At 59.6% G+C, this 27,422-nt stretch overlaps 1 protein-coding gene across 2 annotated transcripts; it reads right to left on the bottom strand.

Annotated features, from left to right (window-relative positions):
* Window positions 1-518: 518 nt before the first annotated feature.
* PALM (paralemmin) lies at window positions 519-26,940 on the bottom strand. 2 transcript variants are annotated; one of them, XM_082455989.1, is made up of 9 exons: window positions 26,489-26,940; window positions 14,275-14,326; window positions 13,703-13,783; window positions 13,374-13,504; window positions 11,638-11,800; window positions 9,976-9,997; window positions 8,512-8,571; window positions 5,929-6,060; window positions 519-2,627 (listed from the first exon to the last, which is right to left on the bottom strand). In XM_082455989.1, the coding sequence occupies exons 1-9, from the start codon at window positions 26,923-26,925 to the stop codon at window positions 2,098-2,100; spliced, it is 1,608 nt and encodes a 535-aa protein (XP_082312115.1). In that variant the 5' UTR covers window positions 26,926-26,940; the 3' UTR covers window positions 519-2,097. The 2 variants fall into 2 exon arrangements, with proteins under 2 accessions (XP_082312115.1, XP_082312116.1); XM_082455990.1 differs by lacking the exon at window positions 5,929-6,060.
* Between the last annotated feature and the right edge of the window lie 482 nt (window positions 26,941-27,422).

Genomic DNA, 27,422 nt, shown 5'->3' with positions numbered 1-27,422 from the left:
ACTATACAGGTGGGCAAACCAAGGCCCAGAGGGAGCAGCCACTCCTCCCACCCAGATCACACAGTGAGACAGAAGCAGGGGTGGCAGCCCCCATAAATGCTTCCTCCCCGTGTCCCCACCCATTTCCCGGGGACTGACTTCTCGGCAGAGCTTAGGGGTGTCTGTCCCCCGGGGGCTGTGAGCCCAGCAAGGGGCAGCCTCACAGCCAAAGGATGGGGTGGACCAGGTGTGGAACCTGAGGGCTCCACGGGAAACAGAAAGGAAGGCCTGCCACCGGAAGCTGCCCCCTTACCTCCAGGCCTTACCTGCCCAGGTGCGGCTCAGATGCCCACAGGTGCCCGTGGGGACCCCACCAACTCCCTCACCCACAGCACTGGGGTGAGTCTGAGGGCTGCGCGGGCCGCAGACGGGAGAAACCAGCTCCCTGGGCTCTGTGAGCCTTACACCGGTGGCGCCCCACCCCCTGGCCTGGCTGTACCCTCCCCACACAGGTGAAATCCAAGAACTCCAGGCCCTGGGGCTGTTCACACTGTTTATTTGCGTCTCTGGGAAAGTCAAGAACATTGGGGCCTCATCACACATCGAAAGCAGAGCGGGCAGCAAGGGCACTTCAGCGGAGGCTCACAGCTCGAGGACTCAGGTGGACTCGAGGAGGAAGGGGGGGTTCCATGGCCACTGCTCAGGGTCACCTCAGAGAGGGCCTCTCATCCCAGCCACCCAGGGGCAGAGCCGAGACGGTGACCCAGGCTGCGGTCCAGGGCGGCCCCTGCACCCACCCTGCTGAGGTGGGGGGCGGCCTGGGCCCTGGGCACCAGGCTGCAGGCCCCTAGGGGAGGGGCCGAGATGGGGCCTGGTCATCCACAGCCCACACGAGAGGGCCTGTGAGCATGTGCACTAATGTGCCTCTGGGGACGAGTGTGGCTGCAACCAGGGAGATGTGTCTGTACATCTAGGTGTCAGCTGCCCCCAGGGGGGGAGCCCCTCACCCCTCACCCCTTCCAGTGAGAGGGGGGCAAGCGCCCATCAGGCTGGGCAGCAAATGGGGGTCTCCAGCTGCAACCCAGGGGAAGCTCCCTGTCCCAGGTGGTGTGCCCCCCTCCACTGCCCAGAATGAGCCAAGCCCAGCAGAGCTGGCGGTGGGCCTGATCTCTGGGGTATGGGTGTGGAGACCCAGGACCCTGGTCCAAGCAGGCTGGAGAAAGGGCCAGGCCAGGGGCAGTCCCCCAGGGTCCCTGAATTAGCACCAGGAGGAAGGAGGGCCCAGAGGGGGTGGGAGCTCAGGACATAAAGGGGCTCACGTGGCCCTGCCTTGTGCAGGAGGCAGCTCGAAGACCCCCGGCCCAGCCCGGCCAGAAGACAGCACAGCGGTCACGCCCCTCCTGAGTGGGTGGCATATCCTCAGGGCTCCCCCTTCCCAGGTTGCATCGTCCACTGGCTGCGCCCACATAGAGCATTGGGGGGAGGGGCACATCAGGCTGGGGTGTCCAGCGGGGCCCCGTACTCCATTCCAAGACCTCGAGCTTGGGCTCCCCAAAGAGGCACAGCCTCACCCTAACTGCCCGAGGTCTGGACCCAGCGCCGTGGCCAGGGAACCCCCCCTTCCAGAGGCTGAGTGGAGACAGAGTGGGCCCCCAGAACCCCTGGCTCCCGGGACCCCTCTCCGGCAGGGTGTCCCCTCAGGGACCTCATTGGAGGTGGCAGGAAGGCACAGGCAGGAGGCCCAGAGGGAGGTGGGCTGGCCTGGGGCTGCTTTGAGGCTCCAGGTCACACCAGCCAGGACCGCTGTGGGCAAGAGCCGCATCTGTGGAGCTGCCGTGACGTGGGGGGCCCTCGTTTGGGGAGAAGCAGGTGTGTCCGTGTCTCTCCTACCAGGCGTGGGTACACGGCTCAGTGGTTTAGGGTGTGTGGGGGGGGTGACGGGAGGGGGGAACCCCTGTCCCTCTCTTTCCGGTGAAAGAAAACTCAGAAGGAACGTGTGAAAACACGGCATGTCCTGGCCCCGTGACTGTGGGTGGAGGGTGGACGGGCGCCAGGAGGGCCGGGCCGTGTGGGTGTCTGGTATGGAGGGGGGGGCCGGGGTCTGGGGGGCCGGGTGGGTCACATGACGGAGCAGCATTTACAGCGCTGCTTCTTCACGTCGAGGTCCTGGGGGTCGCTGGCAGGGGCCTCGAGCCCCACCTGGTTCTCTTCCCTGGAGCCCTCGGTGGCAGGGGGCTCAGCCGCACTGCCGTTGGGCGGGGCAGGCTCCTTGGGCTCGGCCGCGTCCTCGATGACCACCAGCTCTGCGGTGATGGTGTCCTGCAAGCCCAGCACCTTCTGGGTCTCGGCCTCATCCTCCACATTCTGGTAGCCCATGAAGATCATGGTGACTGGGGGCTCCTGGCCCGGCTGGATGCCGGGAGGGCCTGACGTGGCCTCGCCGGGCTGGGCCTGAACTCCAGTGATCTCCCGCCTGGACGGCGTGGTCCGGACAGCCTCCTCCGACGGCCCCCGGGGCTCTGCTGACCCGGCCACAGACCCTGCCTCGCTCAGCGTGACCTCGTCCGCCTTGTGGATGAGTTCGTCCACCTCAGAGGAGCTCAGCGGGTGAATCCCATTCTCTGCCGTGCCGTCCACGGCGTGGACCACTGGCATGGGGGGAGAGAGAGAGAGTGAGCTGGTTCCCAGACAGGAGGGGAGGCCTGGCAAGGCTAAGAGCCACCTCTAGGCTAAAGGGGAATCATAAACTAAATTACACCTTTGGAACCAACTGACAATGAAAGCTCCTATGGGAATCTGTGGGCACAAGCAAATTGGTGCACAGAGGAAAATTTATAGGCACAAAAGCATGTGTTAGAAACCAAGAAAGAATAAATGAATTGGGATTTTATTGTCTCGCAGTTTGAAGCATTTCCATATTCCCCAGTCAACTTGCTCCCAGGTGATTACCTTGCAAAGTAGGTCTGTTTTTTTCCATTGCAAAGACGGAGAAAATGGAGTTCAGAGAAGGGAAGTTAACTAGCCCAAGGTCACACAGCTGGCTGCGGCTGGACCCTGCTCTTTCTCCCAGTCTAGGCATTCCTTTCAGGAGGATTTGCAGGGATTCTGATTTCCTCCTTGCTTGAGCTCATGTGGATGATCTTGAATTAAAGTTTAGTTCATTCACCCATCTTTCTTGTTTTCTAGTAAATGCCCCAAAGGCTATACATTTTCCTCTGAGTTCTGTTTCGGCTGTAGTTCATGGATTACATTATGTCATTCTGTTTCAAGTGTAAATATCTTATAATTTCCATTTTGACTGATTGCCTCTTTAAGCCAAGATTTATTTAGAAGAGTGTTTTTAAATTTGGGGGAGTGGGGGACTGTGGTCCAGGAAAACAGACTGTAAGATACAACCTTGTAACAGGACATGGTCACTTTCTGAAAACGCTCCACCCTTGTTTGAAAAGAATGTGTATTCTCCATTGGGTAGAGTTTTATATGTGCAGTCAAGCTTGTTAAGTGTATTTTCCAATCTCTCAAGCTTTTGTCATCCGTGTCCCTCTGATGTGTCATTTTCTAACCTGTGTTACAGTCTCTAAGGACCGGACTTCAGCACCCGGGAGGAGTCCCAGCTGTGGTCTGACGCCAGCCCCAGATCACAGCCCTTCTAGAAACACAGCTGCTTAGCATGGAGGGAGGGACACACTGGACACCCCAGGGACTCGCCTCCTCCCGGGCCTCCTCCCGGGCCAAGAGTCAGGGTTGGCCAGTTTCTGGCTTCTGGCCAGAAGGAAAGTGCTTTCCACTCTCAGTTTCCAAATCCCTGGGGAGGGGCGTCCATGCATCAAGGCCTTGCAGTGACTTTGGGCTGGAGGCGCAGAGGGTGGGGTGTGCCCAGGTCACACAGACCCAAGCTAGGTATTTCCCACTGGCCACTGCCCCAAGGTAGGAATCCGAGCCCTTGGCTGCCATGGAAATGGATCACCTTTCCATTGCTAAGCAACCAGAGTCCAGTCTGGCGGGTCCTGAATCCTCAGGGGTTGGGCCAGGCAGGGCTCAGTGACCAAGGTGAGGACCTTCTGTGAGCACAGACATCTCTGCCCCTTGGCCCTGTGCGGTCTCATCCTTGTCCAGGAAATGGGGCAGCTGGTACATGCCCAGAACCACAAAGCTTGTGAGAACTGGAGCTGGGATTCCACTTGGGTCGATGCCCCCAAATTACAGCAGAGCTGGGCTGTGACAAGACCCCTTTAATAGCATCCTGGATGTCCCAGAGGCCTGAACCTCTAAGAACACGAGGCTTTGGGAATCAAAACCACAGTGAGATACCACTTCATACCCACGAAGATGGCAATAATAACAATTTAAAAATGGTCAATAATAAGGGTTGTTGAGGATGTGGAGAAATTGGAACCCTAATGCACAGCTGGTGGGAAAGTAAAATGGTGCAGCCACTGTGGAAAACACCCCAGCAGTTCCTCAAATGGTTAAACCTAGAGTCCCCACATGACCCAGCAATTCCACGCCTAGGTATCACCCAAGAGAAGTGAAAACATACGCCCACACAAAAACTTGTATAGCATAAAACCAAAAGGTGGAAACATTCCAAACGTCCATCAACTGATGACTGGATAAACAAAATGGGGTCCATCCATACGCTGGAATATTACTCGGTCATAAAATATAAACATGGATGAACCCTGAAAATGTGATGCTCAATAAGAGAAGCCAGACACAAAAGGCCACACAGTGTGTGATTCCATAGATGGGAAACGTCCAGAACAGGCAAATCCATAGATGGAGAGTGGATTTGTGGTTGCCATGGTGGGGATGGGGCAGGGATGGGGTTTCTATTTGGGGAACAGAAATGTTCTGGAATCAGCTAGTGAGGGTGTACAACATGGTGAATATTCCAAAACCCACTGAGTTGTACACTGAATTGTATGGGTGTCCTGCATCCTCTGTCTCCAAATTCCATATTCTCATGAGGGCAGCATTTACAGACTCGCTAATGGACCCTGAGGCTGAGCTGTGCTAATTTTATACTTGACTCAAGGGATCAGCTCTGGGGACCCCATGTCCTGAAGAAAGCAAATGTTTGCCTTGACTTCAAATGTACTTTTAACATCTTCTTAAAATGTTATCTTTACTAAGGTAGGTTTGCTTCTATTCCTGGCATCATAGCAAATGTTGCCCCAAATTTCCCCTCCCCAGTCAGGTCATGCCGAAAATGAACAAAAGTTTAAATGCCAAGGTGTTTATGAGATGGCTGTCTAAATTCTGACAGATTTCACAGTTTAAAGGAAAGTTTTCCTTAGTTAAAAAAAAAAAAAAAGTAAATTTTACGTTCTGTCAATTATATATAGAGAGAGGCAGGCACTCAGGAGCTTTTGCGGAAGGCTGCCCTCTCCTGCCGTTCCCAGCTTCCTTGTGGGTATTTCCCACAGCCTGCTCCCCTCCCAGCCGCTAGAGGGAACCCTAAAAACCAAACCAGATCTCAGCGCCGTGGCCCCTGCCACCTCCACCAAGGCTCACCATCCCCCACACACTCCGCATCAGCCACATGGGCTCCTCTCGATTCCCCAGCCCAGCAAACTCCAGCCCACCTCAGGGCCTTTGCACATGCTGTGTCCTCACCAGGCGCGCTGCTCCCCCACGCCCACTGTGCACCTTCTCACCTCCTCTGCCCCCTCCCTGCACTGCTGGACCCTCACTCGGCCCCCTCTGCATCTCTGGGGTTTTTTTTTGTAGCCTTTATTACACTAGTAATTATTTAAATGAGTTATCTGTGAAATCGGGGTTGAAGGGCTGGGCCCTCTGGCTGGCCCAGGACAGCAGGCGCCACTCAGGATTCGCCTCCCCAGTCCAGCCTGGCACTGGCCACGCCTCCAGGTGGGTTCTTGGATGTTGGGAGGACCGGGTCGCAGGCTCTGCGGGGCAGTGGCGGGGCGGGGGAGGGGCGCGTACCTTTGGTCTCGTCCTCGTAGACCTTGATGCCCTGAGGGAGGCGCTCCCGGGGGAGCACGGTGGTGCTGGACAGCACCCGGGTCTCCCCCGTCACCTTGTCCTTCTCCACCGTGATCTCCACCGAGTACATGGCTGGCATGAGAGGCACGGGTCATGCCGCGGCCCACCTGCCCATGTGCCCCCCGCCGGGCTGCAGCCAAGCCAGGGAGGGGAGCCGGCAGCGCAGAGCCAAGCAGCAGGTGCCCTCGACGCGGCCCCCCCCCCAGCTCAGCATCCTTCCCTAGCTCCCCAGTCCCGTGGACGAGGGGTCTGAATTCCTGTGCTCGGGATCCGAGGACACCCCGGCCACCCCGCCCTGTCTGCAAAGCCTTGAACTATCCCAGTGACTCAAAGGCGTCCCTGGCCCACTCCAGCCAGGACTGGAACGCGGGTGAGCAAGCTCGCGCCCCCCAGTGTTCTGGACTGCCGCGTTCTCTGTGCTGCACGTCTAAGTCGACTACTGATATATCGATATTCTCATCTGCTCCACTGTGTAGAGGGGATGATTCCCTCTGGAAATGAATGCAGTCACAACCCGTTAAGGCCATCGCTCAACAGCCAGCATCTGCCCCCGTTCTGCAGACATCGTCTGCCTGGGGTCCCCAGCCCTCCTCTATGGAGGGTCCCACATCACCACGGCCAAGACCCCTCCCGACCTGCTCCTCCCGGGTCTTCCCATTTCTCACTAGGACACCTCCGTTCTCCCTCCTCCCTCTCTCACCACTCCCACACCCCCTCCTCGGTCCATCTGCAAATTCCCAGGTGCTGCCTTCAGGACTCCCAGAAACCGCCCACTGCTCGTGCCTCCGCAGCCCCTGCCGGCGGAGGGGGGGAGGGAGCTGCATCCGCCCGCACTATTCCTCACCACCTCCACCCCACCATTCCCCAGCCCTCCCCCATCTCCCCACTGTCCCCCACAGCATGCCCCCACCGTCCTCCTGGACCGTCTGCCCCATTTCCCCCTTCATCCCCCCACCACCCTTCCCCCTCCCCCCACCCCTACCATTTCCCCCCACCATCCCTCGCCATCATCCCCCCATCCCCCACACAATAACCCGCCATCCTCCACCATTTACGCCCCCCAACCCCGCCCGGACCCCCGCCGTCCCCTCCGCCGTGTCTCCCGCCGCCGCCCGCGGCCTGTTCTCCCCGAAGCCGCCAGGGGGCGCCTGTGAGAACCCAGCGGGGCGCGTTTCTGCTCTGCCAGCCGCCCTGGGGGCTCCCACGCCACCGCCCACCCCCACCCCTGGCCCTGCACGGCCTGACCCGCCCCGTCCCCTCCTCGCCCTCATCTCCTCTCCCTCTCCGCCTCACTCATGCTGCTCCAACCAGCACTGGCCTCCCCGCAGTCCCTCCCACCCGCCAGGCGCAGTGCTGTCCCAGGGCCTTTGCACTGGCGGTGCCCCCTCCTGGTGTGACCTCCGCCCCACCTGCATGCCCCGTCCCCCCACTTCGAGTCCTTGTTCAAATGTCACCTCCTAAGTTAGGCCTCCCCTGAGCCCTTTAATTCAAATTGTCCCCTCTCCAGCTCCCCGTGCTCTGCCGTATCCTCTCTGTAAGTTAACCATACAGGCTCTCACTCCCATCAGAACCCCTGCTCTCCTGGCTGCGTCTCTCCTGCCTGGCTCACAGCAGGTGCTCAGCGAGCACTGTAGAATGAGTAAGTGGGGAAAGGATGCTCTGTAACCCCACATCCCTCTGAAGCCTGACACCCCACCATCAGACATACAGTTGGGCAGGTTGTGCACTGCTCAAGGTCACCGGCTGGGGGCCTCTGGCTTTGCGCTTGGGCAGGGCTGCTCTAACTGGCACGGGGGCCCTGAAGGCACCCCCCCCTTCTGTCGGCCGCCCCCAGTGTCATCACGCCCTGGTCTTCACTGCGCCCCTTGGTTCTGTGCCTCCCAACTAACTTCGGGGACAGCAGCAACAAGGTTCTGCCGTTCATCGTGACTTCCGGTCACTCTTGGGACTGGGTTTGTGCTGGGTCCTGGGCACGAGGTCACTACAATCCCCCCGCAACCCGGTGCCAGCCGTCACGTGATCAAGCAGGGATGTGAACCTGACCTTGTAGAGCGCTGAGCACTAATTCTGACTCTGCCCTGATTGGTTACTTCCAGGGACAGGGTGCTCACTCCCTCTCCCAAGGTGGCCCGAGGATGATGAAGGAGGGAAGGTTTGCAGTGAGCGTGCGAGCCTGTGCCCGCCTCCCCACTCCCGGGCCCCAGGAGCGAGCGGCGAGGTTGGGGGATGGAAGCCAGGAGGGGCGTCAGGTTAGAAACGCCATGCGAGGGGGCCCATCTTCTCGGGGAAGCTGAGCTGGCTTGTGACGGACGTGCCAAAGCAGAGGGGGCGCCCGGCCCCACCCAGGCTCAGAGCTGCGGCCTTGGTCCAGCCGCCCCCCCATAACCACAGCCCCCACCAGGTACTGCTGAGGGCGCGTCTGCATCCAAGCTGGCCCCTTGACCTGGCCCCCCAGGCCCCCCAGGGCTGATACTCAGCCCAGGACAGTGGCTGGACATGGGTGTGAGCCTGGGGCCAACCCACCTGCCTTCATCATGGTGGAGCCATCAACCGTCCTCAGGGGGGTGTTGGAGATTCGCTTCTCTGCTCAGGGGACAAAGGGGAGAGAGAGAGACAGATTCAGATGAGAAAACACACAGATTCCCCCCCCAAGACATGTGGACACCCCCCAGGCACGTGGACACTCTCAGGCATGTGGAGACACTCCCAGACACTTAGACCGCCCTCCCACACACTCGCCCAGATACCTGGATCCTCCTAACACGTGCATGCACCTGGACCCCTCCGCACACGTGTGTGTGCCCAGAACCCCCGAACACACATGGAATCGCTCCCCCCAAAGAAAACACACTTCAGCCCCACAGTCCGTTGCCCATCTCTTGACCCAAATGATTTTCACAAAATCCCTGAGAGGCCTGCACGGATTTTTTTTTTTAATTATTAATTTTTAATTCCACAGTAAGACAAGGAGACATTCTCTCCTCATGAATAATTAACTCATGACAAATCAGGCCAAAGACACTTCTGGCTACCACCTCCAATCCTGGCTGGTGGCGCTCTTTCCATGCTTTACACACAGAAATAGAGACACTCAATATATATTTTAAAATATAACATGTTAAAGAAATTTAATATACTTAGTAATATAGTTAATAAACTGTTACAGCTAACTGTATATATTTAAATGTCATGTGTACGTGTGAAGTGTTTGTAAATGTGTACACTATATACCTGTAATAAATCTGGGGGGGGCATAAAATGGGTGCCAGAGTTCAAACTTTGGGCTTTTTTCTTTGTTTCCTGTACGGCAGTCTTCCGCATCTGTGTGTGTGGGACCCTTGTCTTTTTATTTTATTTTACATTTTATTTTATTTTATTTTATTTTAAGGCCGTGCCACGCAGCTTGCAGGATCTTAGTTCCCTGACCAGGGACTGAACCCGGGCTCCATCAGTGAAAGTGCCGAGTCCTAACCACTGGACCGCCAGGGAAGTCGCAGGACCCTTGTCCTTTTAAGTAGTGCACTATCTCCAGGACAGCCAGGACCTTGATGTCTCAGCCCCACCAATCCCGTTTTACAGATGCGAAAAGTGAAGCCCGCCCACCTGCCCTGGAGCCCAGAGCAAGTGGGTGTGGAACAGGGGCAGGGACGGCCAAGGCCAGGCACCCCGTGGGGACAGGATGGACCCACCACAGGGCTAAGACCTCAACCAGACACGCCCCGGCAAAGCCAGCTTCCTCACCTGTAACACAGGTGCTGCAGCAGCCCCACCCAGGGATGTTGTGAAAATTCGATGAAATGATATTAAGGGGCACCGGGCCGGCTCAAAGTCGGGGCTCGCTGAGAACAATGACAATGCGAGTCATTGTGCTATTATTTTTACTTTTTAGCAACAATAGCACCTTGAAGTCACCCTCCCCTGCCTGCCATCCCGCATCTGGCCAGCAGAGGGCGCCGGGGCCCGGCCTGCCCCTTCCCGAAGACGTACCTTTGGGCGTGCCCACCGGGGCCTGCAAGAAAGAACGGAGAGGTCAGGGGTGCCGGCGCCCCCTCCCACATGACCAGGGTCCCACCCGCCGAGGCCAGAGCCTGGGGAGGGCCTGGCTGAGCGGTGACCCCATCAGAGGGGCTGTCTCCTCCTGGACCGTAGCCTGTGACAGCCAGAAAGGTCCCAGCTTGCTCAGAAGCCTCCTGGGGCTCCCAGAGCTCCAAGAACAAAGTCCAACCCTTCCTGGTGAGCCCCAGGGCTTGTGCCGGCGGAGACCTACCCACTGGCCTCTCCTGCCTCCTCCCATCCCTGGCCAGCCTCCCTGGCCTCCTTGCTGTTCCATGAGCCGTGTCCCTCCGCTTCGAAGGCCCTTCCCAGATTTCCACTTGGCTGGCTGCTCGCTCAGCCCCCTGACCACCCAACCTACAGGTGGCGCCCCACCCCCAACCTGGACTGTCCCTCAGGTTACCATGTTACTTACCTAGCCAGGAGGTGGGCATCGTGAGGGCAGAGACCACTCCAGCACGCAGTCTGTGCTCAATCAACCTCACGGAAAGCCCCCTCTCCACTTGAGTCCGAGCCTGGAGAACTCCTACTCAACTTTCAAAACCCATCTCTGGGAAGCCTGCCCAGCCCTCCCATGAATCAGACACCTCACTGGGGACTCCACAGCACTCCATGCTCCCCCACAATAGGTCCGACCACCTTCCTGTGTTTGCAGTTGCCTGATCATGCCCATCTGCCCACTCAGCAACAGCTCAGGGAGGCCAGGGCCTGGGTCTACATCCTCTTGGTCTGCCTCAACCAAGCCTTGGGAAGCAGTGAGGGCAGGTCTGTAGGCTCCAGACTGAAGTTATCAGAGCAGCAGCTGGAGAAGGACTGGGGCACACAGCAGGGATGTCTCCCCAGCTGCAGCTCAACTGGGGTGGGGGTAACAAGGGTGGATGGGGGGAGAGGAGGCGTGTCCCACAGCCCCGAGTCCTGAAGACAACAAAGGTTGTTGGGAGACTTCTGCATTTGCCTTAACATACTGTGGCAACCACGAGCTCGGGGTCCAGAGTTCCAGGGTCTGGTTTCACCTGAACCTAGTTGGACGTCACACCCTAGAATCAATGGCTGAGCCCAGTGAAGACCACTCCTCAGCTGTGCGGCCTTGAGCCAGTCTCTCAAACCCGCTGGGCCTCAGTCTTTTATTTTTTTATTTTATTTTTTTTGGCTGCACCACGTGGCATGCGGGATTTTAGTTCCCTGACCAGGGATCGAACCCGTGCCCCCTGCAGTGGAAGCGCTGCACTGGACCGCCAGGGAATTCCCTGGGCCTCAGTCTTTGTCTTCCATCTAATGGGGACGCTGCTCGCACCTGAAAGGGCTGTTGTGGGGATTAGACAGCTGATGCCTGCTGTGCTCATGAACGTGAGAAGGATGACAAGCAGGGAAAGACCCTTTACCCGTGAAACACTGGTTTTCCACTGACTCACTGACCCCCCATGATGCCCCTGCACGGCAGGGAAACCGAGGCTCAGGGAGGCAAAGCAAAGCATGCAGGTCACACAGCTGGGAAGTGGCCAGGCTGGGATTTGGATGTGCCACTGGCCACAGCCCTGGAGGTGGTGAGGGCGTCTGGATCTGGGCCAGCAGGGCGGCGCCCCGGGAACCTCTTACCTGCTGAGAATTCAGCACAGCCTCGGCCCTCTGGTCCTCCTGGGCGGGGCGTGGGGCCGGGGCAGGGGCGGGGGTGCGGGCAGGGCTCGGGGCTGCCGGGCTCTCCTTGGCAGCGGCCGGCAGCGCATCCGCATTCTCCAGCTCCTCGATCTCCTGCTCCAGCCTGGGGAGGGTGCACGAGGTGACCACCCTGCCGGGCACTTACGGTGCCCAGCACGGCCCGGCATGGCCCAGAAGGGCTTCCTTAACTTGGATGTTTTCTAACGACCCTGAGAGGTGTTCTTCCCGTGCATAGGAGGGGAAATGGAGGCCTGGAGCAGTGCCAGCAGGCTGCAGAGCGGGGACCCGAACCCAGGGGCCGGCCGGTCCCCGGATCCCTGCACCGCCCGTGCCACTGGTTACTCCTCTCTCTGCTTCCAACAGACTCTCCTTTTTTCCACTCAAATACATTTATTTTTACAGGAATCTTCATCTCTCCAGGAAAACTGGAAAAACCATGTCACTTTCCAAGTATTAGAAAATAATGGTGCACATAAACCCAGTAAAAACAAGACAGGCACATTCAATCCTGCCTGAAGAGTCACCTGCCTGAGCCTTTGGGCTGCAGACGTTAAAGGCACTCAGCACCCGGGGACACGTTCTCCTTGAAGACTCAGGACAGACCGCGGGTGAGTCTGCAGCCCCCTAACAAAGTGAGTCCAGGTTGGCAGGCTGGACACAGCTGGGGTCAGCCTGGAGGGCTTCCGGGAGGAGGTGTCCAGTGGGGACACTGAGCGGGCAAAATGCAGGTGATGGAACCACCTGAGGAGTGGGTTGCCCTGGCAGGAAGAAAACGAAGGCCCCCGAAAGCCAGCCACACAGTGGGGCTCAAGGGGAGGCCCTCCCCTGGCACAGGGCTGTACCCAGCAGGGTGGGAGGAGCAGGAGCCCACCTGGCCCAGCCCCCGGTGGCCGGTGATTCCCATCGACCTTCCATCCCACCCGCAAGTGCCTTCGGCCTGCTCAGTCCCTACCATCTCTCCCGGGCCCATTTCAGCCCCGCCTCCATCTGGGCACACAGGTCACAGGTGGGAAAACTGAGGCCTGGGGAGGGGAATCCCAGCCAATACTCTCCCACTTTCTTCCAAATCAAACACATCCAGACAGGATCCCGAGGTCCCCACAGTGGGGCCTGCCTCAGCGTCTGCTGGCTGGCAGGCTGGCCCATGCCTCTAGGGCCTTCCCTGGCCCAGCGGACACTGGAATTTTGGCCACTGGAATTTTGGCCGTCACTTCCCTCCGCCTGACCCCGCTGCCCCGGGAGCTGAGCCTGGGCCTCCCGCCCGCCTGCCCGGAAACTCCTCCGGGCCTTTTGTCCCAGCCCAGGGCGATGGTCACTTTCCCCGGCCTGCCCCCTCCCCCGGCTTCCTGCAGGCCCAGCTGCGGTGCCTCCATGGCTCCAACAGCGCCGGGAAGAGCCAGCTGGGCTGGCGCCAGGAAGCCCCCGGGGAGGCCGCATCTCCCACGCTCAGAGACGCACCATCGCGCACCACCGCCCTGCCTCCGCACGCCTCTCACACTTGCCCGCTGCGGGGTGGGGAGGAGGAGGGGTCACACGGGCAGCACCCCCCCTCCCCGAGCCTGGGCGGGAGCCTCCACCCCCAGCGCCCCCTCCCCCCAGGCACAGGGGCCCGCGGGTGGATCCCACTCCTCGGGCCTCTCACCTAGCCCCCCCGCGGCTGCCGCGGCCCCACCCACCTGGAGATGGATTCCTCCAGCAGCCGCGCCTTTTGCTCGTCTTCCTGCATCTGTCTCCTCATGTCCTCATCCCCCTCCGAGGCTGAGGACGGCGTCCCCGCCAGCAGCCAGCGTTCCCGCAGCGCCTTGGACTGGGACAGTGGGGACCAAGGTCAAAGTCAGGGTCGGGGCTGGGGTCAGGTGGAGGTGGGGGTCAGGGTCAGGTTAGGGTCTGAGTCAGGACTGGGATCAGGGTCGCGGTCACCTCAGCCTTCCTGCCCCCCTGCTCCGGCCGAGGCCGGGGTCCCTGGACGCTGCCGCCCCCTCCCTGGCCGAGGCTCCGCCCGTACCTTCAGGTGCTGCAGCTGCCGCCGGTCGTCCTCCAGCTGCCGGCGCCTGTTCTCGATCTCCGCCTGCCTCCGCCGCTTCTCCTGCCGGACGGACCACGCGGTCAGGACGGGCGTGGGGCGCGGAGACCCCACAAATGCCCAGGCTTTGCCCACACGGATCCCGCTTTTTCTGTAAATGGCACCCCACTGGCCCCCCCACCTATGCCCCAGCCTGTACCTGCCCCCCTCCTGTCCCCCTCCACCTCCCCCCAGCTTGTCCCCCCACCTTCCCCCCCCCCCAGCCTTGGCATAAGGTTGAGGTCCTACCACATGCCAGCTCGGTCTCCCCCCTGCAGGTGGGCTGCCCAGGGGCTCTGAGAGGGCTCTCGGCCTAAGAGTCCACATTCTGAGGACTAAGGGGATCTCGACATTTTCATTTTGTGGGGAAGTGCCAGCAGGCACTCAAGTTTCCCACTCCATGCTGGGGTTCTGCGTCCTGGAGCCCCAGGCTGGTGTGGGGAGCCCCTGAGACCCCAGGTCCTCCCAGCCTCTCCCCACTGGCCACACCATCCTCGGGACCAGGAAAAACTCACTGCAATGGCCTGGAGCCGCTCCTGCTGGGACGTGGTCTCTGCCGCCAGGACCCTGGGGGGACAGAAAAGGTCAAGTGAGGGAGGGGGTCCACCCCAGCCCTGCTTTCGGCAGATCCAGTTCCAATCCCCATCCTGTGTCTTCCTGCTGGGTGAGCCAGAGTTTCCCATCCGCGGCGTGGGGCCATTCCCCACCCCCCTCAGAGGCACCAGCCTCCTCTCCCTGCAGCCTTTTTTTTTTTTTTTTTTTTAAGTCTTTATTGAATTTGTTACAATAATGCTTCTGTTTTATGTTTTGGTTTTTTGGCCAGGAGGCATGTGGGATCTTACTTCCCCAACCAGGGATGGAACCCTCACCCCCTGCATCGTGTTGACTTAAAAAACTATATATGCACAATGTGAGAGTTGCGACTTAAGTTTTATTTGGGGCAAAATAAGGACTGCAGCCCGGGAGACAGCGCTTCAGATAACTCTTGAGAAACGGCTCCGAGGAGGCGAGGGGGGAGCCAGGACATATAGGAGTTTTGCAACAAAGGGCAGGTAGTTGGGAATGTCAAAAGATTATAGTTAATTACAGAAAACCAGGACTTCCCTGGTGACACAGTGGTTAAGAACCCACCTGCCGATGCAGGGGTCACGGGTTCAAGCCCTAGTCCAGGAAGATCCCACATGCCGCGGAGCAACTTAGCCTGTGCACCACAACTACTGAGCCTGCGCTCCAGAGCCCACAAGCCAGAACTACTGAGCCCGCGCACCTAGAGCGCGCGCACCGCAACGAAGAGTAGCCCCCGCTCACGCAACTAGAGAAAGCCTGCGCGCAGCAACGAAGACCCAACCCAGCCAAAAATAATTTTAAAAAAACCTATATGTCATAAAATAACCTTTAAAAAAATAAAAAATAAAGAAAACCAGATATCTCAAGTTAAGGAATTTAGCGCTTTTCCATGTATGGGAAGATGCAAGAGTCTGGGCTCACTGAAATCATGCCTTTGATATGCACCTCAGCTCTCTGGGGCCAGGATCCTGACACGTCCTGAGTTTCCTCAGGGCTCACTGCAGGGAATGGCTGCAGTCTGATGGCTGCTAGATGGCAGGTATTCTTTTTAGCCCTGAGTTTCCTGAGGGCTCACCGGCTCACTTTGGAGGGTTGCAATCATTGATGACTGTGACATCCTTTGTTTATTGATATGGCAGGAAATATTCCATTTATAAATATTCCACTTATCAATTGGAAGAGGGAGTCCCAACCACCGGACCGCCAGGGAAGTCCCCTCCAAGCAGCCTTATTCCCACACTAATTCTCCCAACAAACCCTCCTGCCACCCCTCGGGGTAGGGCCAAGGGACAGGAGGAGTGAGGCCCAGTCTAGAGACCTAGGAAGGGCTTGAGAAGGAGAAGGCATTGAAGCTGGGCTTCTGAGGATGCATACGAGTTCCCTGGGAATCAAAGCCTGGAGAAGAGTGTCTCAGGAAGAGCTGTATCACCTTTCTGCCTAGACGGAGAGCCTGACCAAGACCGCCCCCTCCTCAGCCTCAGCATTCTCCAACCCTGGGAGGGACACTTGGGGGAGGAAGGACCCTGGAGCCCCACCCCACAACCCTTGGCTGGCAAAGTCCTCGAAGCTGTCCTGGGATTCCTGGTGCTTCTCACACTCGCCTCGCCTGGAGTCTCCCAGGACCCCAAAGGCCCAGAGAGAGCTGTGAGCCTCCCAAGAACACACAGCAAAAAAAGTAGCAAAGCTGAAATTCAACCCCAGACTCCCTTCTCATCCCATCCATGTTTTGTTTGTTTGATTTTTTGCCGCGCCACACAGCTTGCGGGATCTTAGTTCCCTGACCATGCATTGAACCTGGACCCTGGCAGTGAAAGTGCTGAGTCCTAACCACCGGACCACCAGGGAATTGCCCCATCCATGTTTTCTGAGAGCCCACCCAGTGCAGTTGTAGCCTTAAACTGGTATGCAGTAGGAGCTGGATAAATGTCAGTGTTGCCAGGTGCTCTTAAAGGGACAGGACTTCATGCTGTTGAGGATCTGGGGCCTTCTGTGGGGGCACGGGGCCAGCAGGAGGCCCAGGACCTGGAGGATGAGTCATCCCTGCCCCTCCTCCCTGCTGTCCTGCATCCCCCCTCCCCACCTGGTGGGGGAAGAGGAGCTTTCAGAACCTGACACCTCCCTTCCCAGTCTCCGGTCTGGAAGCTGCACACAGTAGGTGCAGTGAAATGCTCGGACCACTGAAGCCCAGAACATCCTCTACAACGGGCCTCAGAATAACCTCACGCTTCCAGGGCCGCTGTGACAATGCAAAAGGGGGCGGGGGGCGGAGGGTCTCGAGCCCAAGCGGGGGGCTTTGGGACCGTCTGCCTCAAATCCCCAATGACCACAGGGCCACTCTTGGAGGCACGGACGGGAGGCCCCGTCTCATGGGGGAGGGCCTGGCGGGCACGAAGGGGTTCTGAGCAGTGGGAGCCACAACCCCCCACCTGTCCCCCCATTTGCCCCGAGCCCCTTATCTTCACGGGCACTGAAATTACAGACCGTGCTTTGGGCCCCGCCCACTCCTTGGCCTTGTATCAGGGCCACCCCGAGGCCTCCACAGACCCTGTGGGTCTGGGCCTCGGTTTCTCCATCTGCACACCCCAGCTCCGGACGCTCCTGTATGTCCCCCGCCCCCTGCGGCTCGGAAGGGAAACAGGCCCCAAGTCGCAGAGCGCTCGGGGTCTACCCCGACCCAAGCCCCCGCCCCCGCCCGCCCAGGCGGCTGCCCGGTGGACATCCATCCCGGGCTGCAGTGCCCAGCTGCCCGCCCCACTCGGGGTTTGGTGGTTTCCTGGCCTTGCTGAGACCGGTGAAGTCATCGGGCTCCCACGCCCCAGCCAGGTGACCCCACCCAGCGCCTCCCTCCCGAGGCGGCACCTCCTCCCCTCCCAGGGGCCCAGCAGCACCAGCTGCACCCTCTGCAGCTTCCCCCGTCCTTCCTCAGGGAGGCTGGGTTCAACTGGGTGGAGTTCAAGAAAGGCTTGATCCAGCTATCTGGCTCAGATGCCCTTCCTGAAGGGCCAGACCAGCTGGATTTCTGGGTCTGCCTCTTCAACCCTGTGTGACGCCGGCAGGGTGCCACCCCCTGAGCTCCCCACGCAGGCCTGTTTCCTCAATTCTTGCAGAGGCCACACTTCCCACCCCAGCCCAGGCCTCCACCATCACCTGCCACCGCCCTGTCCCCTGACAGCCCACAGCCAGAGACAGCTTCTCCAAACGAGAATCCAAACCAGTAGCTCTCCTGCTCTCAACTCCCCCAGGCTCCCACCACCCTTTGCAAAACACCACAAGGCCCAGCCTGCACCCACTTCCCTGCCCTGGCGCCCTCCACTCTCCCTCCTGCTCACCCTGTTCCAGCCACCAGGACCTGCTGGCTGTGCCTGCCCTGCACCAAGTTCATCCCTACCTCAGGGCCTTTGCACTTGATGATCCCTCTGCCTGCTATACTCTTCCCATAGCTGGAAACTGAGGCCCACAGAGGGCGAGTCACTTGCCCAAAGTCACACAGCTAGGAAGTGAGAGCTGGGATTCGAAATACAACTGCCCAGCTCCAGGCCACACCACAGGGCTTACCCTTTCCTAGCCCCAGAGTGGCCTCCAGGGACCCACTCAAGCAGGAGGCAGAGTTGGGGGAGGGGGCATAGCAGCTGAGACCCCAGTGCAAATAGGGCCGTGTCGGGCAGAGGGACCAAGCCGCCTAATGCCAGGTCCCCACCCTGACAGGCAGGTGGCCATTCAGGCCAGACACAGGGACACAGGGATGGCTGTGAGGCCAGCTCTCCAGGCTGGAGACAAGGCGGGCAGTGTCCTCGCTAGGGCGGCCAGTCCCTGCCGGGCCAAGCCAGGGCAGAGGAAGGTCAGGCAGGCACACTAAGAAGAGGCACTGGACCAGGCAGAGAATTTCTATCCCTCCCCATCCGCCTGGCTGTCTCAGCCTAGACAGCCTGAGGGACGCAGGCTGTGAGCCCCACTCAGGTGCCCTTCCCCAGGCCTGGGGGCGCCAGAGCTGCCCCGGGCGCGGCCGCCGCCTCGGGTGATGGATGGCGGGGCCCACGGGAGGCGGTCGCCCTGGCAACCGCGCCATCCCCATGGCAACGCGGAGGCCTGCAGGCGCGCGGGGGTGGGCCCGGCGCCAAGCATCTCCCGTCCCCAGCCCAGCGCTGGGGGGCTGAGGGGCTTCTGGCCTTGGGCGTCAGGGCCTGCCTAAACAGGGTGGGACTTGGATGGGTAACAGGGTCTACCCAACCCCTGCTGCAGGGGGGAGGGCTCCCCGTTCTGATTTTAGGGGCATCTGCCCAGGGAGGGGCTTCTACCCGGGAAGGGTCTGAACCCGCCCTCGGCATGAGGCAGCCAAGGTCAAGCGAAGATAATACTCAGCATTATAAATCCGAAAAATAAAACAAAATAGGACGATGGAACCCTAATAAAACAGCAATACAATAGGAACACCTTCCCCAGCGCTGACCATCTTCCGCGGGCGGGTCTCAGCCCCACTTTACGGAAGGGGAAACTGAGTATGGGGAGGAGCGGGGTCTGTACACATTCGTTAAGCGTCCCACCTCCTGAAGATCCTGTGAGGCACGTGGGATAATTATGGCTGTTTTATCAATGAATGGACTAAAGCATCTAAATGGTGAAGTAGGGACCTGGACCCAGGCGGGGTCGGGCACACGGACCGCAGGGTCTCCCTGAGGTCTGGCGGCGGTAGGGGTGGTCAGTGGGATGGTTGAGATGCTCACTTGGGCTCAGTGAGGGAAGCAGAGGCCAGATTACAAAAGATTTTACAAGCTGGGGGCAGAAGCTGAGTTTTGGCTAAAACGCCATGTGGAGGGTTTAGAGCAGCATGGCGGCTGCCTCCGCTGGCTGTGTGACCCGGGGCAAGTCACGAGCGTCTCTGAGCCTCCACTGGCTCCTCTGGGCGATGGGCCACAGCTCGCAGCTGCTGGTGGAGGGACATGCCCTCCGTCAGGACGCCCACCATCAGCGCGCGCAGGTGTCTGGTCCTTGCGCGATTATTTTTATGGCGCATGGAGAAAATTCTGGGCTCGAGCAGCGTTGTGGGCGGCTCAGGACTCGGCGAGGGCGTCGGCTGGGAGCGAGTGAGATAATCCTGCTCCAGGAGATGAGCTAATGAGACCCAAACCCAGCGAGCCAGGCAGAGGCCTCAGCTTTACGGGCGTTTATTTTTTAAAGGCCCAGAGAGGTTACACAACCGGCTCAAGGTCACCCAGCGGGCAGGAGGGACCTGGGCAGGAGGTGGGAGGCCGGTGTGTGTGTGTGTGTGTGGGTCACACTTGTCTTTCCAGAGCCCACTCCTGGGCAGCTCCAGCGGGAATGAGGGGGTCCCAGCCCAGGCAGGCGAGGAGCCCAGCGCTGGAACATTCCTGTGCTGATTGAAAGGAAACAGCTGACAACGACCTTGGCCACAGGTGGGGGGGTTGGGGGGAGGCAGAGTCACGCGGTGCCAGGGGTGGGGGGTGAGAGGGAACCCAGCGGCCCCTTCCCCCATTGGGTGGGGGATGGAGTGGGGGGAGGCTGGTTCCCAGCCCCAGCCTGAGTTCCTCCTAAGGGCCAGCACCTTCCTCGCTCCAGACCCTCCCGCAGTCCTGTCACCCTGAGTGAACCTCAGCCTCTCAGCACGCAGTTCAAGCCCCTGTGTTTGTCCCTCACCCTTCCCCAGTTCCCTGCCTTCCCCTTTCTCTCCTCCACCTCCAGTCTCAGCTCAAACACAGCTGCCTCTTTCAGGAAGACTTCCTAGGTCTCTCCCCTCATCAGGAAGGAATTCCCCTTCTCGAAGCCCCTCGGCACTCAGCACAGGTGGGCCCCCGGGACCACTGCTGTCACTGGTGAGGTGAACAGCCCATGAGGCATGGTCTTTCTAGAAGCTTCAAGGCATAAAGACATCTCCATCTCCACCCCCATGGTGGAGACCAAGGCCAGAGCAGGTCCCAGACCCAGGGGGGCAAATCTGTTGCCTATTAACCTGGGATGGGATGGGGAGGGGGGAGCTGGACCCTGCCCTGGGCCCTCACAACAGGATGGGGCAGCAGGGAATGAATGCGGGCCCTTCTCTGGCTTCAGGCAAATCCAGCGGCAGAGACCAGCCCCAAAGACCCAAGGTCCCTCCCACCCTCACTCCGCTGCTCCCACCACCTCAAAAATTCCAGGCGCGATCCCACCTCAGGGCCTTTGCCCTGACCGTGTCCCCGGGCCTGGGGCACTTCTCTGCCAGGTCTCCAAGGGGCTCACTGACTCCCTCGGGCCTGTCTTCAGATGTCACCTCCTCACAGGCCTCCTCTGACCCTAATTAACCCCAGCACCTCCCAACACCGCCCCCCAGCCCTCACCATCAGGAAACACCTAATCATTTAACTTATTTTGTTGATTTCTCCACAATGACAGTGACTGTCTCTTTTGTCCCTGCCGTGTCCCCAGCAGTTGGTACACAGGTACTCAATAAATGTTCACTGGGCCAGCGCATCAATTAGGGTCCTTCCATTTCCAGTGGAGGCCCCCACCTAGGGGTTCCCCACCCTTGTCACACTCCTGCCACCCCCGGGGACCATCTGTCCTGTGATCACTTCCTTTTTTTAAAGAAACTCACTGTTACATCTTACATTTATCTAAAGCAGGACCTGGGCGCCTCACATCCAAGAAAGGACAGAGGACAAGCCCCAACCACCTCGGACGTGACTTACAAATTAACATATAAAGCGACCCAAATGCCCATCAACGGATGATGGATAAACACAATGTGGCCCCTCCACACATGGGAGCATCACTCAGCCCTGAAAACGGGTGAAGCCCTGACACTCACTACACGTGATGGACCTTGAGAACACGATGCTCAGTGAGAGAAGCCAGACACAGAAGGACACACAGTGTGTGATTCCATTGATGGGAAACGTCCAGAACAGGCAGATCCACAGACACAGAGTGGATTCGTGGTTGTCAGGGGCTGGGGAGGGGGTGGGGAGTGACTGCTGATGGGGATGGGGTTTTCTGGGGGTGATGGAACATTCTGGAATTAGAAGTGATGGCTGTACAACTCTGTGAATGTACTGAAAAACACTGAATTGTACACTTTAAATAGGTGGATTGTGTGGTGTGTGAATGATATCTCAAAAAAGCTGGTAAGAATAAAAATATACATAGATACAGCAGAAATGCTGGCCCTCTCACCAAGGGCCTTGCTGGGGCCAGAGCTGGGGTCCTGCCCACCCCACGGGGCATTGTAAGGCCCTGCCAGCCATACCCTGAGGCTCTCCAGGGTCAGAAGGATCTGAACACAAACTGACCTGGTCATCACCTGCCCGCTCCCTGACAAGTATTACTAGAAGCCTCCCGCCAAGCCAGCTGCCCTCCCCCCACCACCCAGGCTGGGCTCCCAGGACTGCCCTCACTCTGGTCCTCATGTGTCTTGCCCACCACGGGGCCTGGCTTGGGCTTCGCCTCCCAATACCTGGCCCAGTCCGGACTGTTCCAGTGATGGAATCTGACTTGCCCTGAGTTTCTGCTTCAAACCCGTCAGGCAGGAAACAGATAGCACAGCCCAGTTCTCCACTCCTCAGACACCATGACCTCCACCCAGCCATCTCGTGCTGCATGGAGACCCCTCTGAAGCATGGCCAGGGTGCACTCTAGCCTCCCAGCACATACAGGGGCTGGGCCATCTTGCCCTGACCAGGCCACCGTCCCTGTAGGCAGCTCTGACCACCACAAAGTTCTGAAGCCAGTCTACGCCGACCCAGACATCAGGTCCTGCCACCCCCTCCCCGGCTCTGGCTTTTCTCCCCAAGCTGCTCCCACTGTCCCTGTCCAGGCTGAGTCCTGACTTGCTTCTCCCTGCTCTGGCCCCTCTGCTGCCAGAGCCTCTTTCTGGTGCCTGGGTAAGAACCTCACTCCTCCCCTGCTCAGATACCATCCATGGTTCCTTGTGGCTCCCCAGCTGGGCACTGTAGGCCCAGGAGGACCTAGCCCCAAGAGCACAAACCAAAGAACACTGCCTTCTCCCAAGGCACGTTCCCACCTCTGGTCCTTTGCACAGACCAGTCTCTCCACCAGGAACAACCTTCTGCCTGCCTGGGTAAGCCCTTAAATATATTTTTCAGAAAAGGTCCATGCCAGAGTGGACAGGAAACCTTCCTCACCCCTCAGAGAAGACCCTCCATGGGCTCCTCCAGACCCAGACCCCTCTGATCCTGCACAGGGCTAGGGTGATCAGCAGGGAGTGTTTCTTAAATGAACAGATGAGGAAATTCCCTTGTGGGACAGTGGTGAGGACTCGGCCCTTTCACTGCCGGGCCCCAGGTTTGATCCCTGGTCGAGGAACTAAGATCCTGCAAGCTGCACGGTGTGGCCAAAACCAACCAAACAAACAAAAACCCAAAACAGATGACAGGCTTCCTGGGTAGAGACAGGATGGAGAGAATAGGGTCCCAGACTTGGAAAAAGGTGATGTGATACTCTTTAAGAAAATCAACCCATTTTCCTGCATCAAAACCTGAAGCCCTTGGGGCTTCCCTGGTGGCGCAGTGGTTGAGAATCTTGGGGCTTCCCTGGTGGCGCAGTGGTTGAGAATCTGCCTGCCAATGCAGGGGACAAGGGTTCGAGCCCTGGTCTGGGAAGATCCCACATGCCGCGGAGCAACTAGGCCCGTGAGCCACAACTGCTGAGCCTGCGCGTCTGGAGCCTGTGCTCCGCAACAAGAGAGGCCGTGATAGTGAGAGGCCCGCGCACCGTGATGAAGAGTGGCCCCCACTTGCCACAACTACAGAAAGCCCTCGCACAGAAATGAAGACCCAACACAGCCATAAATAAATAAAAATAAATAAATAAAATTAAAAAAAAAAATACTGGCTTTGGTCCTGATGTGGGACCTTTAAAACAAAACAAAACAAAACAAAAAAACCTGAAGCTCTTTAACATGGGCCCTCCCCATGGGGCTGGGACAGAGCTGTAAGTGGTCCTTACAGGGCCCAATCCCTACAGCACCCACCCTCCCCTAGCTGCACCCCACCCAGGAGGGGCCTGGGTGGGCTCGTGTCTCCATTCACCAGATGAGAAAAGTGAGGCCCAGAGAAGGGGGGTGGTAGGACCGAGGCCCCATGGGGGGTGAGAAACCCCCTCTCCATGCCCCACTCCCAAGTCAGCAGTCACAGAAGGGGTCCCTGGGGTGGATGCAAGGGCAGATGGCCCCAGGAGCCCAGACCACAACAAAGGCCACCTTCTGTGTAGCCCAGCCAGCCAACCAGGCTGAAAAGCCGATGTCAGGATACCCGGGAGCCCCCCAGCCCACAGCCCCTCGATACAGGAATGTGCAAAGACCCCCCTCCCCAGCCCTCCCTGGCACCTAAGAGGATGGCCCAGTAGCAAATGCCAACATCACCCCTTTCCGGCTGTGTGGCCTCAGGCATGTCGTGTCACCTCTCTGTGCCTCAGTTTCCCCACCTCACAGGGCTGCTATAAGGACCAAGTGCGTCCACGTGGACAAAGCACTCAGAACAGGGCCTGGTATACAGCAAGAGCTCAATGACTGTTAAGTAAATAAATCACAGCTGCACTTCTCAGACCACCTTCCCGCATTCCTGCCACCACCTCTAGTGTTAGCTGCTTGTCCCTTCCCTTCAAATCCACTCACTGTTTAAATCCAACCCCTTTGTTTTCAAAGGAAACAAAGTTACATCGTTACCCAGACTGAGAAAACCAGAAGCCACTGCCACACACATCAGAGTAAAAACATAAAAAAAAAAAAAAAAAAAAGATACGATGAAAATAAAAACTTGTTATTAAGTTCAATTATCACTGGATACTTCTGCCTTTTAACTGATTCTGCTGCTCGTTAAAGGGAGACTCACAAGTGTGAAAGCAGCGTTAAGAACCCACTTAGCACCCAATTGAGACGTTCTGCTTGAAACTGTCCAGGCCTCAGGGTGGGCAGGGCTCTGGGAAGGTCCCGACCCAACTCTGCTCTCCGGGGTCCGAGCGTTCCCCTCACCCAGGAGAGGGGTTTGGACATCTGAGATGGCTGCTCCCAGCTAAAATATCTTTATTTTACCAGCCGGGGCCTGAGGGTCCCAGAGGAGCAGCACCTCACCCTCACCTGGGGCCACACAGCAAATCCTCCCCATAGCACGCGATGCACCCAGCTCCGGATCCCCCCACTCAGGCCCCACCCTTGTCCCACCTTCAGAGCACCACCCAGCGCCCACACCGCCTCGTAAGAATCCTTTCATTCTTAAGTTAATGAAAATTCGTTTAATCCTTAAATTAACGAAAAATTGTCAAAGTCGTAAATGTCTTTTTAAAAGAAACTTTCCAGCACCACCATAAGCTGCCACCATCTCCCGTGATGGCAAAATCCATGGAAACGGAAGGAGGTGGACAATTACGTCCTAGCGGCTGCTGCCTCCGTGCCTGGAGCCTGCTCTGCCCTCGTGGAGAAGGACGAGGAGCCTGGGCAGGTGTTCACGTAGGGCGGCACCAGATGGAGCCTCTCCCCACCCATCGTCACCCCGAGTGCTGGGGACAGGCGATCTCGCACGGCTATTTAGGCGGTTAACGCCAAGTCCTGTCCCACGCCTGCACCCAGAAAAGCCAGTGTTCCGCCTATTGGGGGACCCACAGCACCATATCTGACCCATGACCAAGAAGGCCTGGGGGCAGGGCAGCACGCACCCGGGGGCCCTCCGTGTGCTGTGTGACCGTGGGCCAGGGGCTGCCCCTCTCTGGGCCTCCATAACCTCATCGAGAATGAAAGGGGGGGCTGGAAAGGAAACAATGGGGTCCATCCGGAATATCTCACTCCTCTGCTCTGAGTGGGCGTTTCCTCCCTCTCCACCCCTCCTCCCCCAGGCAGCCCCCTCCCCGGGGCCACACCCTGCCTAGGGCCTGCTGTGGGCAGGCCCACAGGCTCCCCTTGGGCCCCAAGAGCAGATAAACAAGTGAGGGGAACGCAGCAGACTGGTCTGGGCCCCGGCTCCCCTGAGCCCCTGGCTGGGCTCCCGGGGCCGGGCTGGGCCTTTGTCTGGGTTTTCAAAAGCAGAGGACATAGGGTGTCGCCTTCCTGGGAGGGGGGCGGGCAGGAGGCGGCGGCTCCCACCCAGCTGAGGGTGTGGTGGGTCACGGGTGAATCCCTGGAGGAAAGTTGCAGGCTCAGAAAACACACCCAGTGGGAAGGGCAGAGGAGCCGGGCCGGGTGGGCTGGCCGGACCTCCATGTCCGGCCCCAGGCAGGGTGGGGACCTGGCCCACAGTGGGGCAGCTGCTGGCCCTGGGACAGGGTAGGTGGGCTGCGGGACACCAGACACCCCCTTCCCAGCCCCCTGCTCACGTAAACGCACCCCACAAACCCCCTGCATCCACCTGTGGGAGTGGGGGTGTGGGGGGATGCCCTGACGCCAGGAAGAGAGGACCTGCGTGGGAAGCGACCAGGCACACTCACTGGGCACCTGCTGGTGCAGGACCGGCTGCCCGGCAGCTCCTCATCCAAGCCCGCAAACCCAGGCTTCCCACCCCATTCGCACCCGGGCCAGCGGGCTCTTGGCTACATCATTTGGGGCCCCACCTCGGGGGACACTTTCCCCAGGAAGACATGAGACCAAGCTCCCCTGTTGGAAAGCACCTGGACCTCTGGTCTCAAACACATCCCAGACCCGGAAGCCTGGAGAAAAGCCCCCTACAAGCCGGGACTTCGGGCGGGTGGATCCCCGCCTTAGCAGGGGCTCCGGACAGCACTTGAGGCCCTTGGGGAGGGCAGCCAGGCGAGGGAGGACCGGCCGGTGCGCATCCAGGGTGCAGGGCACAGCGAGCTCAGGCTGGGGGTGGGGGAGTGAGCTCACGGCCGGCCGGCGCAGTGGGGAGGGGTCGCCCCATCGCCCCAAGTGGACGAGAGCCTGCCCCGGGGGCGCGGGCCGAGCGCGGGCGGAGACACAGCGCATCCCCTCCCCACCCGCGCGCGCGTCCCGGGCCGCCCCCAGCCGCTGCCGCCCGAGTCCCCAGGAACCCGTGGGCCGCCGGGGCCGAATCGTGGGGAGGCCTGGGGCGGGCACGGCCCAGTCCGAGTCCCTCCCGGGCTGAGCGGGGATCCCGGAAGCCCCGTGCCACCTCCCTGCCCGCGCGGTGGGGGCGGGAGTGGGGGCCTCAGCCTCCCCAGCGCCCCCGGCCCGAGCGCGCTACTCACTCCATCTCCCCGCCGAGGTCCGTGGGTCCGCGAGGCCAGGCGGCGGGGGCGCGCGGGGAGAGCCGGCGGGCCGGCGGGCTAAGGCCTGGCGGCCTGTGCAGAACGGCGCGGGGGCGGCGGCACCGGCGCGGGCATCGCCCCGCGCGCTGCTGTTTATTGTCCGCGCGGCGGCGGGCGCGGGGGGCGGGCTGGGCGCGCGCGCCGCCGCCGCCGCGTTTCGCTCGCGCCCCCTCCCGCCGGCTCCCGCCTCCCGCCGCCGCCCGCCTGCGCCTCCTGCCGGCCGCCGCCGCCGCCGCGCCCCGGTCGCCAGGCGCCATCCCGCCCGGCCCGCCGGAACCTCCGGCCGCTCCGACCCATTCATTCCATCTGGGCGCGGGACTGATTCTCCGGCCGAGCCAGTCCGAGTCGGCCTGGGACGCAGCCTGGCCGCCATCCATCCCACCCCTCCCCGGCTCCTGGTCCGGAGGGGGAGCGAATGGGGACAAATAGCCCGGGGGAAGTCCAGGAGGCCGCTCCGAGGACCACGGCCCTGCTGCGGGCGGAAGGTCCCGCAGACTGTCTGCGGGAGTATCTGGGGAAGAGCATCCGGGTAGCGGGCACTGCAAGCGCAAAAGGCCGGCGGTGGGACCGAGCCAGGCCCGTTTGAGGAGAAATAATCATAACAGAGCAATTGCTGGTCTTCTGAGCACTGGCTGGGCTCTGGGGTTGGCCCTACAGTTGGATGAGGGCTAAGGAATTGAATCTGCTCCCACGGGGCAAACAGGCCTGCGTGCTCAGAGTGAGAGGGGTCCGTAGAGGGGGCAGGGAGAACTTAGACTTTGTCTTGAGGGCACTGGGGAGCCACAGCAGAGTTTAGAGCAGGAGAGGGGTCACCCCGGTTTATGTTTGTGAAGGCCGCTCGGACTGCCAGGTGGGGAGTGGATGAAAAGGGGCT

Source organism: Balaenoptera physalus (genome assembly GCF_965194825.1).
Source record: "Balaenoptera physalus genome assembly, chromosome: 3".
Classification (NCBI taxonomy): domain Eukaryota; kingdom Metazoa; phylum Chordata; class Mammalia; order Artiodactyla; family Balaenopteridae; genus Balaenoptera; species Balaenoptera physalus.
Note: the sequence above shows the minus strand (reverse complement) of the source record. Positions and strands in the feature narration are given on the sequence as shown.

Coding starts and splice junctions, on each gene's coding strand:
- PALM (XM_082455989.1), bottom strand. CDS start 26,925: ATGGATGGCGGCCAGGCTGCGTCCCAGGCCGACTCGGACTGGCTCGGC. Junction 13,784..14,274: donor AGCGGCTCCAGGCCATTGCA/GTGAGTTTTTCC, acceptor TCCGTCCGGCAG/GAGAAGCGGCGGAGGCAGGC. Junction 6,061..8,511: donor CTCCACCATGATGAAGGCAG/GTGGGTTGGCCC, acceptor CTCTCATGCCAG/CCATGTACTCGGTGGAGATC.